The sequence below is a fragment of the Myotis davidii genome, unplaced genomic scaffold, assembly GCF_000327345.1.
Source record: "Myotis davidii unplaced genomic scaffold, ASM32734v1 scaffold238, whole genome shotgun sequence".
Classification (NCBI taxonomy): domain Eukaryota; kingdom Metazoa; phylum Chordata; class Mammalia; order Chiroptera; family Vespertilionidae; genus Myotis; species Myotis davidii.
The window spans coordinates 5,227,186-5,238,699 of record NW_006293779.1 but is presented as its reverse complement, the minus strand read 5'-3'; the positions used below and the strand labels follow the sequence as shown (position 1 = coordinate 5,238,699).

The following is an 11,514-nucleotide window of genomic DNA, read 5'->3' as shown; positions in this document are numbered from 1 at the left end:
GAGAGAGAGAGAGATTGGTGCACGTGGCTGTGTGTTGCAGGAGCCTGTGCCACAGCAGGGGGTACTTTGTGTGTCTGTGTGTCCGGGTGACAGTATGGGCCGGGCTGGCTGGTGTGTGATGGGCAGGAGATGTTGGGTCTGGGTGTTGGGGTGTCTGGGTGTTGGGGTGTCTGGGTGTTGGGGTGTCTGGGTGAGCTCTTCCTGGGTTTGAGATTCGCAGTGACAGCTGTGACTGCTGTCACAGTGCCGGTGTGTGTCGTGTGACTGTGACTGCACATCTTGGACAAGTGGCTCCGTGTGAGGCCTGGAGGGGTCTGGGAAGTGCCTCCTCTTAAGCGTGATGGTGGCAGCTGTTTGCCAGCACACAGTGTGGCTGCAGCTTTGTGTCAAAATCGAGTGTCATCAACTTAGTCACAGCGGTCAGTCCCTCCACCAGGCTCCAGACTACGCCTTCGCCCACCGGCCCCAGGACTTAGTTCTTTGAATCAATGTCTTCTTACCTCGCTGGAGTCTTCATCTTCTCCTTCTCCACCAGCTGCTTCCCACCAGCTTCCATCTCAGCAAACCCGCTCTCATCAGGGTCCTCCTGCCACTTTCCTGGTGAACGACTCCACCTCCTGGGAGCACGGTACCTGTTGGTTTCGGCAACACCGTTTCTCTCTCTGTAGTCATTTCTTCTTCGTTTTCTTCATGCTTCAGAATTCCCCTGGGCTCTTTCCTCACTCCCCATCTGTTCATGCAGCTTCCATCACTCCGTATTATCGGTTGAACTGCATCCCTCAAAATTTTACATGTTGCCCTGGCTGGTTTGGCTCACTGGATAGAGCATCCGCCTGGGGACCGCAGGGTCCCAGGTTTGATTCCGGTCAGGGGCGTGTACCTTGGTTGCGGGCACATCCATCCCCAGAAGGGGGTGTGCAGGAGGCAGCTGATCCATGTTTCTCTCTCATCGATGTTTCTAACTCTCTGTTCCTCTCCCTTCCTCTCTGTAAAAAATCAAAAAAAAAAAAAATTTACACGTTGAGGTCCTAAGCCCGAATACCTCAGAATGTAACCTTTGCAGGTAGAGTCACTGCAGGGGCCCAGGGTGACTTCATACTGGAGCGGGCTGGGTCCCTAATGTGACTGGCATCCATATAAAATTGTGGCCACACATGGAGAAGAGCATGCAAAGATGCAGGCAGAGATCGGGTGAAGCTTCGACATGCCAATGACAGCCAAACATTGCCAGCAAAACATCAGAAACTAGAAGAGAGGCCTGGGACAGACTCTTTCTCGCGGCTGCCAGAAGAACTCAATCCTGCTAGCACCTTGACCTTGGACTTCTAGTCTCCAGAATTGTGATTCTTCTAAAACAAATCTGAACATGTTGCCCACGTCTTCATCAAACTCTCTGATGGCTTTGCTCCACCCTTAGGACACACTCTAGCATCCTTTATGTAGCTGCTCACAACCTGGTTCTTGGCCATCTCATTGGCTCCAGCCACACCAAGTTTATTTGGTTCCTAAGAAGCCTCTCACCTCCAGGCTCTGCTTAGGCTGTTCCCTCTCCTGGAACAACTGTTCCCTGCCAGTCTCCCCCTTGCCTGCCTGGAAATCTACTCGTCTTTTGGTTTCGCCTTAAGTGTATTGCCATTTAACATCGGGTATACTTTCTCTGATCCCATGGTGTTAGCACCTTGCTCTATTGCAGGGTTTCAACCTGACTACAGACTTGACGCTCCCGGAGAGCTTTTAAGTTATATTGATACCTAAGCTCTGACTCAGACCAACTACAGGGTGCCCCCCAAAAATGTATATGCACTTTGAATGACTACAAAACCAGTGTTTATTAGCACACAGTTCATTTTCAAAATTTAAAGAGTCTACAGAAGTGAATAATTTTTTTTTTAATCAATGCCTATTTTCAAACTGATGACGTTCTGGTCCAGGCACTGCTGATAACTCAGAGCAATGGAATCACAAACGTCAAGAGTCATTTTGTTTGGTATTTGTGTGCCCTCAATTTGTCCACTGTTGCTGGTTTTGTAAACTTTATCTTTTATGTATCCCCGTGAAATAAAGTCTAGTGGCACTTTAGGATAAATATTTTTTGTTGAAGTTGAGCCTGGCTTCATCCATTATTTCAAATCAGTTAAACTTGAAAAGGGGTAAATATTGAGTCATCAGCTGTTAAAGTGTGTTCACATTTTATGTACATAGGTCGGAGGTGCGGCCTGGTCGGCTTTAAAAGTCCCAGATGATTCTCCTGTCAGCATGTGAGCCTAGGCGGAGAGCCACGGCTCTGGCGGGCGGCGTTTCTACGTCCCAGGGAAGCCAGGGAGAGCACTGGGTCTCCCAGGGCCAAGTGGGTGAGGAGTGAATGTCTGCCGCACTCACTAGACAGGGTTACATCACACAGACTGGCACTGTCTGAGCGACTTTAACCCGTGCGTGGGGCTGTGTGTGAGCCACCCGCTCAGTGACCGCGGAGCGTTGCACTGTGAATGGTGGTGTCGTGGGAGGACCCGGGTGAATGGCTACACTGTGACACCGCAGGGTCAGCCACCACGTGAACTGACCACTTCCTGAGTGTCAAGGTCACTGTGCGTGGCTGTTCTGTGTGACAGGGCAGGGCGTCACCCCTGGAGTGGCTGAGTCCCGTGCGTGAGGACCCAGGCTGGGCACTCACCTCGCCAGGCGGCCAGGGGAAGGGGCGGCGGTGCCCTCGGAGATGGCGGCTGCGGGCGAGGCCGCCCGTCCAGCCCCGGGGCTGCCCCGCATGTCCTGTAGTCGGAGCCAAGGCCCTGGAGCCAGTCGAGACCTCGGGAGCAGAAACCCGGCCCCGCGATGCTGTGTCTCTCCCTGTGTCCCGGGACAAATCTGTTCTTTCTGCTTTTGAGCCTTGGCACTGCCCTCTACTTGGGCTACTACTGGGCATGTGTGCCCCAGGTGGGTGCGGGTCCAGAGCTCTGGCCGGGGAGTTGGGGGTGCTCGGGTCTAGGGGGCAGCTTCCAGCAGGGAGCCCGAGCCCTTTGTGGGAGCTGGCATGGTTGGGCCTCGCTTCCCAGGTGAAACCTGACGCCCCAACCCCACACCACCCGGCCCGCGCCCCAGCCAGGCTCACTTTGCTAATCACTACCTTAGGGAGAGCCATTCCTTTGCCTGCCTAGATCCTCTGCATATCTCCTGCTCCGCTTGCCAGATGGGCCTTTCGGGCATCGGAGGGGTTCTGCTCTCCATGATGTGGACTGACATTTGGGGAGGCGGGGTGGAAAGGAGAACTTCAGGCGATGTTCCCTTGTCTTCCTCAATCTAGCGAAGTTCCTCATTAGCTGCACTGAATGAAGGAACCTGAGCCTGGGGGTTGTGGTTAACTTCCGACACCGCCCCATCAGATAGCAGTAGGCCTTGCTTCCCCGGCTCAGGATTAATGGATAACCCAACTGCCCTTGCTCATTCAGCCTTGTTTTAAGTCCTGGGCTCTCCATGTCTAGTGAAGTGAGAAAGTATGAAGAGGCTGGTTTTGATGAACTTGGAGATTATATTCTCACTGAAATTTAGGTAAAGTACATAATTTACATGTCCAGAAAAATCTAAAGATTTAATCTTTATTGAACTCTGTTTTAACTAGCTGAGTCTAACAAGAAACCTATTGACCCAAGCCCTTTATGAATAGGGAATTTTAATATTACCTAGACTTTTCTGTATTTCCAGAGCTTTCAACATTCACGTATATTTTTTATACAAGAAGTCTGCCTTAATAAAACCATTTAACAAGTCCAAACCTCACAGTGCCCTATAAATCTTACTTTACATGTCTGATTTGGAAGTCACTTATTTCAGACCTTAACATTTTCCTTTGCTTGCAACAAGCCTCGCCGAAGTCAGAGACCTCTGGCACTTCATTCTGCAAACCCTTGACTTTCACCTGCTGGTTAAAATGCAGGGAAAGTGCCGTTCTGGAGGCCCTGACGACGTGGCGTTTGAATGGTCTAGCATGGAACGGACTGGTTTTGATTCATCCACAGCAGTGGTTCTCCACCTTCTGGCCCTTTAAATACAGTTCCTCATGTTGTGACCCAACCATAAAATTATTTTTGTTGCTACTTCATGAATCGTAATGTAAATATCTGATATGCAGGATGGTCTTAGGTGACCCTTGTGAAAGGGTCATTTGACCACCAAGGGTGTCGCGACCCACAGGTTGAGAACCACTGATCCACAGTGACCAATGGGCATGCGACTATTTAATTCTCAGGAATGAGGCAAGAAATACTTCACTATAGTTAAAATGAAACCCACATAAATCAAACCGGTGACCTGATTTATTAGGACCTTATTCTACACCGCTGAGCTGCTTGACCAAGAATTTAATACATTGATAATTCAAAATCTTGATGATGAGGAGGTAATATATAGTATAGTGACTAAGAGCACAAGCTCTAGCGTTGAACAGACTTGGGTTTGAAGCGCAGCTCCCCCACTAACTAGGTTTAGCAAGCTTCATGACCTTTGACAAGTTACTGGACATTCAAGCCTGTATCCACAGAGGGATCACATTACTTAAAGAGCTGTTGTGAAAATCACAGGATATAATCATGTAAAATACTTAGCACAATGCTTGCAACATAACGAGCACTCAATAAATTTTACCTCCTAGTATTAGTGGTAATATAACATTAATTCTGCTTTGCCTCTTGTTTGCTGTGCGATTTTGGGAAACAACTTAATCTCTGTGAGTGATAGTTCTTCACTTATAAAATATCCTATCTCATAAGGTTGGGCTTAGCCTAGTGCCTGAATGTAGCACACAATGAATCACAGGTGTTATCCCGGGGCTCAGGGCCAGGGTGCGAGTCACATCTCAAACACACTACCAACCTGGCCTCACCAGCTCACCATTTACCTAGCCCCCTCCGAGAACCAAGACTGCAGGAGAGAGAGGAATCTGGTCCTCAGGTTCCTTAGGGCCTGCGACAGAAATGCAATTTCGATTTCGAGTCTGCACAGCGTACTCCATACGCCTCCTATGTGGCTAGTCCTTCTCATTCACTTGGTCTACCGGAAGAACCAAGCAGAGGGGTTGTAAGTCAGGGTGGAGTGCTCCCTCACCTCACCTGTGCCTGCTGTCCCATCCCTGTTGCCTTCTCCCTGGCTGGCATGAGGGAAGAGGAAACCTCGTCACATGGGGACCAGTCCTCCTTTAGAGTATGGCCAAACAGCAGGGGCCCGGGAGCGAGACAATGAGGTGCTGTGGCAGGAAGGAGCCCTTCAGCAGTGAGCACACAGTAGGGAACAGGAATATGCAGCAATGGGGTGCTCACATCAGGGAGCCAGACGGCTAGCACTACTTTTAGAAAGATGACAGTGTGTAAAATGCAACTGCAAGACAAAGGTCACAGGTTGAATGGTGCTACATTTCTTCAGCCTCTGTCTGGGGTCCCAATCCTTGCTGCAGGGGAGCAGCTGGGCAATTTATCTATATTACTGCTCTCTCCAAAGTGGGGCTGGGGCATGGATAGGCTAAGTGGGGAAGGCAGCACCCAGTCAGCTGCTGCAGCTCCCAGCCTGGCTGAGTCTGTAGGGTCAGTTCTGGAGAGGTGACACTCCAGGAGGGCAGTTCTCTGGGCCTCCAGCTGGACTGTATTAACACAGGTGACGTGGCCATTCCGGACTAGGGTACGCTAGACTCATTCCCAGCTGAAGCAATGCCCTCTCTGGTTTGGCACAAAAATCAGGGAGTGAGGCAGATTGTATTGTGATTGCAGAGGCCTCAGCTGGTGACTGGGTCCCAGTTTCTGGCCTTCCTGGAGCAGTACTGTCCAATCACTGTGGAAACTTTCTATCCGACGCTATGGTGTTTTGAGGGGCGGCTACAAACCATCTTCCGAGCCTTACTGCATCCTCGGCCCCCAGTCTCTTACTGGAGGTAAGAAGGGAGAGAGGGGGTGAACACCAAGCTGCAAGTATAAGGCAATCTCTTCTAAAATGAAGGTAATCTTTGCCATCTACCTCACAGTGTGTTGAGGGTAAAAACGAGTGGCTATATGGAGGGCTATTTAACTGCACAACCATGAGGTAATACTGAACCTTTTATGTCCCTATTACACCTTGTTATAGTCTTGTTTCGCATAATGTATGCCCGCAAATGATGGCAATGGGAAGTTTGGGAGTTTGTTTGGTGGGGCAGGGGCAAACCTCTTGATGTATATGGAGTTCCTAATGGTATCTTTGTGTGTCCTTTTCTCCAAAATCACAGTGAAGTCCTCCACACTCCAGATGGAGGACAGCTCCTGCTAGACTGGGCTGGCCAGCATGACAACAGTCAATACCCTGACCCTGCCACCCAGCCCATTGTGTTACTGCTTCCTGGCATTACAGGCAATAGCCAGGAGACATATATCTTGCATCTAGCTGACCAAGCTTTGAGGGATGGTTATAGGTAAGGATGGACCCAACCCAGAGGAGCAGGGTGGTATCTGAGAACTGGTAATAGAGAGGTCAATTCAGAGCTATGGGGAGGTGGGGCTATCTGGAAGGCACCTTTGGCCTGGGGTCTTTCTGAAGGCTGGCAAAGGGGAGGGGCTTCTAGGGACAGGCTGGCTAAGATGTACCCGTGTGCCACAGGGCTGTTGTACTCAACAACCGGGGCTGCCATGGGGAAGAGCTGCTGGTGAGTACCCTGCTTCCTCAGAACAGCTCTGAGGAAGACCCTTGGAGATCCTGGGCCCTGGGGCTCTACTTACCTCTCCTCCCATCTCCCTCCCATTTCTCTGCCTCTGGCCAGGGCTTCCCTCCTTACCCAATGACCCGGTTTGCCTCAGACCCACAGGACCTTTTGTGCCAGCAATACTGAAGATCTGGAGACAGTCGTGAACCACATAAAGCGCCGCTACTCCCAAGCTCCACTGCTGGCCGTGGGCATCTCTCTTGGAGGGTAAAGGCCGCCTGGACTTAACCCAAACGCCCAGTCTCCCTGTGTTTCTTTCCTCTTCTGTCTTCTCTGTCCCAACTCACTAATGCAAACCCTTCTTTCATGGTCACCCGTCCAATCCTGCAGGATATTAGTGCTGAACCACCTGGCACGAATGGGGCAGGCTGCAGGGCTGGTGGCAGCACTGACGCTATCTGCATGCTGGGATTCCTTTGAGACCACCAGCTCCCTGGAGACCCCGCTCAACTCACTGCTGTTCAATCAGCGCCTCACTGCTGAGCTCTGCCGAGTTGTGGACCGGTAGGGTCTTGGCAAGTGGGAGGGGGTGGCAAACAGGGTAGGGTGGCAGGCATGCTAGGGTCAGTTCTATCTGGGCTTTTTCACTCATGAAATCAAACAGAGGCCTGGGGCTCTGGGTCAGGTCCAGGAGGACTCCCAAACCTGTGCTCTTTTGCAGAAATAGAAAGGTGATGGAAAAGGAGGTCAATGTAGACTTTGTGATAAAGGTATAGTCTTTCAACCATCTCCCCTCTTCCAACTACTCTTCCATTATCTTCCTATTCCTTATCCTTAACCTAGCCTATCCCACCCTCCACCACCCACAGGCCCGCACAATACGTCAATTTGATGAACGCTACACAGCTGTGGCCTTTGGCTATAAAGACTGTACTACCTACTACCAGGCAGCAAGCCCAAGAACCAAAGTGGCTGCCATCCAGATACCTGTGCTCTGCCTCAATGCAGCAGATGACCCCTTCTCCCCAGCCTGTGGTGAGCACCCCGAATCTTGATGCTTTAGGCCCCAAGGACAATGGGCCGTGTGGTGTAAGTGGAGGGAGCCTGGTTCTCAGACCTCCTCTCCAACCCCTCCTCCAGCCTTTCCGATTCAAGCTGCCCAACAGTCGCCCCACGTCGCACTGCTCGTCACAGCCCAGGGCGGCCACATCGGCTTCCTGGAAGGCTTGCTCCCCTGGCAGCACTGCTACATGAGCCGCCTCTTCCATCAGTACGCCAAAGCCATCTTCCAGCACTCGGCAGAGCTGCTGGGCCGCAGGGCTCTGTCACCTTCCGAGGGAGGCAAGAGCTGACAACAGAGCCAGTTGGGTCTCAGTTCAGGCTTCCCTGTTTATTAAATATCAACTTTTCCTGTCGCACGGGTTGAGGTTCACTTTCCCGTCTCTCAAAGCTAGGGTAGACCATCTAGGAACTTATTGCCCATTTAGCCTGGCTGGCTGAGAGCTACCCCGCTGAACCCACAGATTAGTGCCTGGGTCTCCCTTTTGCTCCTTCCTTCCCAGGCAGGTGCTTGCCCCAGCAAACACAAGGGGCTCATGTGAAGGGCAACGGGCCACAGGTTGTGAGGGAGGAGAAACGGATTGCTTCTGCAGAAAGGACAGCAGTGACTCCAAATTCTGGGGCACCTTCACATATTTCTGGAGAAAGGATAAGCTCACTCTGGAGCCCCTAGCAGACAGAGGAGAGGAGGCAGGTGGTGTGGCCTGGGCTGCAGACACCACTGTCCGGAGTGGATCCAAAGATGAGTTCAGGGTTCCCAGAACTCAGTCACACAAGGCCACGGTCAAGCTTCAACTGGGAAGGGCAGGCAGTTCCTGTCAGGTCTCCTCAGAGGCCACCTCTGCTGTGGACCCAGGTAGACGTGGAGTGAACAATGGTGTCGGGGCCTCCAATCTGGTCCAGAAGGTGGCAGAGTCCCAGGCCCCGGATTCCCTGGGAGCAGGAGACTAAAGAAAACCTGGAAAGGCACTCTGGAGCAGCAGAATGGTCATGACAATAAGCCCAACACACAGCAGCAGCAGGAGCCACACAGGAACACTCCCTGCGGGGGAGGATAAGAGAAGTCAGTGGGCAAAGGGGCTTCACATGCCAAATCACAGAACCCTCAACCGACTCCACTCAAGGAGGGGACCGATGGCTCTAAGTGAGCAGCCCATTCTCCACGAGGCAAATATTTGCTACAGTTCAAGGTGGGGTGGAACCTGCCCGCCCCAATGACTCACGTCGTGAGGGTAGCAGGTGCAGCTGGCAACGACTATCCACAGCCACAGAGAACAGGGCAGTTTCGTGGGACCCAAGGAGTTCTGGACCGCGACCCTTCTCGGGTAGAAAGGCCACGTCCGTCACTACAATGCCATGGGCCTCCCTCACGTAGTACAGGCGCTAGGGACAGGAGAATAAGGGAAGGAAGGCTCAGTGGGAAACATTCCTTCTGGAAACATGTCCCCTGCCCCCCAGGCTTCCCCTCTATAGGCTGGGCCAGACTCCTCCCTGCACTCATGGTAGAAGCAGGCCTACCGTCCCCACCCCAAAGAGTCCCCGGGACTGTGCCCACCTCTACCCATTACCTGGAGAGAGAAAGCTATGTAGATGGCAACAGATCCAGTGACTGTGCCCAGGCCCAGGAAGGTGCCCGATTCACTGCAACAAACAACAGAGCGTTCACTGTCCCGGAGGCCTGTGAGCAGCAACACTCCGTCACTAACAAGAGTCCTCGGACTCCAGCAGGGCCTTGGGGAGCTCCCCCTGCCACCCTCACACCAAGCCATGCCAGCACTGTCTCAGACCTGACAGTAAGGCAGGAAATGACTTCATGGCCACAGGGTTTGGTCCGAAGAGGCAAGAAGGTAGAGCCGTCCCAGGCCGTGAGGTAGCAGGGTGGGGGCTGGCGCAGACGCTTGTGGGGAATCTGCACTGTGAAGAGTCGGAGCCCCGTAGGCTGGTCTGGAACCTGCCCAAACCTGGGGGCCAGTGAGAAGCGGTTCGGCTCCTGGGGCCTGCCCAGCCCTCAAGAGTTTTGTTCCCTCCTGCACCCTGGTTAGGCCCGAGGTAATACTCGCCAAGGCTACCAGCTTCCCCCGAGTCTTTTCCCACTCCCCTTCCACACCTCGATTGAGCCTTTCAGCCACCCTCCAGGACCTTCACACCTGCAGGCCTGGTAGCGGTAAGGCGTGTTAGAAAAAGTGGGTCCATTCTCTTGCCAGTGCAGCTGTGTCACCAGCTGATCCTTCTGCCACACGAAGGCCTTAAGGTCCCAGCCCACAGTTACCAACTGGTCAGGAATCAAGAGTTCGAGGAGGGACAGTTAGGAGATCCACGTACAGAACAAGCAGCACAACCACCTTCTCCCACCCTCCCGCCTCCTCACCTTGCCATCAGGCCCCAAAGCCAGGTCCTCAATCTCCCCTTCGTGGGCTTTGAACTCCAGCACTTTCTCGAGGCCGGGTACCTGCAGCCAAACCACCACCACGGTAACGCCCGGGCACCCGCTGGAGCGCGGTGACTCCCACCCGCTTCTCTTCTAAAGGCCGCTCGCCACAGACTTCGCTCACTACTTCCCAGAACCCACGTTCGCTTTCTCACAATTCTGGCCTTGCTGCTAAGGACGCACATCCTCCCTAACCCCCTAAAAACCGTACCTTCCAGACGCGCACGCAGCCATCGGTGCCTCCAGTGGCCAGCAGGGTGTTATCGTGGTTGCAGCACACAACTTTCTGCAGCGGATCAGGGCTGAAGTCTGTCTGCACCGCCTGCAAATTCTCTACCCTTAGTTCCACCCCCTCCTGGTGGGTTTCAGCTCCAGATTTCTTCTCTGGGGGGGCCGCCCCCTTTCTTTGTCGAGGCCCCTGCTCCTTGGTGCCTGCCACACAAACAGCCCACCAGCGTCCAGGCTTCCGTGAGTAAGCGATACCAGCCCCCTCTCTACGCGGCTGGTGAACATCCAGCTTCCCGCCTGCGACCATGACCTCCCCTTCTAGCCCCTCTCCTTCAGAGACCCAGGAGAGAACGGTCTGACCCGTTTCATCCCTTTCCCAAAAGCTGGAGGGCCGGCTTCTCACCTGCCTTCTCTGCCTTGCTTTTGCCCTTCGGCTGGTGGGTCTGGAAGCGCAGGAGCTGACAATGGGCATCCTGCCCTGCAGCCAGGATGTTGCCGGCCAGCGCCAAGTTCATAGTAGCCCGAGTCTCCGTGTCATGGGTGTGCAGCAAGGAGGCGCTCAGCCGCCCGTTAATCTGCTCCAGCTGCAGAAAGTGCTGTGGGAGGGGGGACCGGCATGGGCGAGGTTCAGGGGTGCCCAGTTTAGCTCAAGGGCAAACCTGCCTCCGGTGGTCTGATACCCTGACCCTTTGCTGACCGCACTTCCTAGTTCACCAGGGTTTCTCCAGCCCCCAACCCGTGTTTTCTTCTGAACCTCACAAATCCGTTCAGCGGGCAGGGCTGGGTCATTACCTCCAGTTCACAGAGCGATAGGGAGACCTTAGAAGAGGGAAGGAGACCGAGCCCAAGGGCCACACTCAGCACGGTCGCCGCTGCTGAGCACGGCTCGGGGCTCCCGGAACAGCCAGGATAGGACCCCCGCCCCCCGAGCTGCTCCCGGGGTGCAGCGGAAGCGCGCTTGACCTTAGCCTCTCTCCATAGCCCTGTGCTTAAGCTCTCGGCTGAAATTCGCGTCGGACGCCCGGCTCGCCGGGGGTTTCCGCGGGGCGGGGTTCGAAGCTGGGGTGCGGCCCGCCCCCGCGACCCTCCCGGGATCGCCCTCAGCCCTCGGTGACCCGGCCAGAGTGGCCTGCGCTCTCACCACTCC

At 53.7% G+C, this 11,514-nt stretch overlaps 3 protein-coding genes across 4 annotated transcripts in view; 1 reads left to right on the top strand and 2 right to left on the bottom strand.

Annotated features, from left to right (window-relative positions):
- The window catches only part of CGREF1 (cell growth regulator with EF-hand domain 1), a 9,451-nt gene extending 8,695 nt beyond the window's left edge, over positions 1-756 (bottom strand). The window contains exon 1 of the mRNA XM_006767477.2: positions 501-756. The gene's annotated coding sequence lies outside the window, so the exon portion shown is untranslated. The remainder of the gene's footprint in view (positions 1-500) is intronic.
- Positions 757-2,754: 1,998 nt separating this feature from the next.
- ABHD1 (abhydrolase domain containing 1) lies at positions 2,755-8,067 on the top strand. Of its 2 annotated transcripts, XM_006767475.2 has the most exons (9): positions 2,755-2,931; positions 5,751-5,911; positions 6,242-6,424; positions 6,610-6,655; positions 6,807-6,919; positions 7,043-7,216; positions 7,374-7,422; positions 7,522-7,687; positions 7,793-8,067. In XM_006767475.2, the coding sequence occupies exons 1-9, from the start codon at positions 2,830-2,832 to the stop codon at positions 8,002-8,004; spliced, it is 1,206 nt and encodes a 401-aa protein (XP_006767538.1). In that variant the 5' UTR covers positions 2,755-2,829; the 3' UTR covers positions 8,005-8,067. The 2 variants fall into 2 exon arrangements, with proteins under 2 accessions (XP_006767538.1, XP_006767539.1); XM_006767476.2 differs by lacking the exon at positions 6,242-6,424 and having other exon boundaries at positions 2,756-2,931.
- The window catches only part of PREB (prolactin regulatory element binding), a 4,492-nt gene continuing 999 nt past the window's right edge, over positions 8,022-11,514 (bottom strand). The window contains exons 2-9 of the mRNA XM_006767582.1: positions 10,771-11,013; positions 10,351-10,571; positions 10,080-10,160; positions 9,859-9,983; positions 9,499-9,672; positions 9,280-9,352; positions 8,935-9,094; positions 8,022-8,753 (exon numbers count right to left, since the gene is read on the bottom strand). Coding sequence (XP_006767645.1) covers positions 8,659-8,753; positions 8,935-9,094; positions 9,280-9,352; positions 9,499-9,672; positions 9,859-9,983; positions 10,080-10,160; positions 10,351-10,571; positions 10,771-11,013 — 1,172 coding nt within the window. The 3' untranslated portion in view covers positions 8,022-8,658. The remainder of the gene's footprint in view (positions 8,754-8,934; positions 9,095-9,279; positions 9,353-9,498; positions 9,673-9,858; positions 9,984-10,079; positions 10,161-10,350; positions 10,572-10,770; positions 11,014-11,514) is intronic.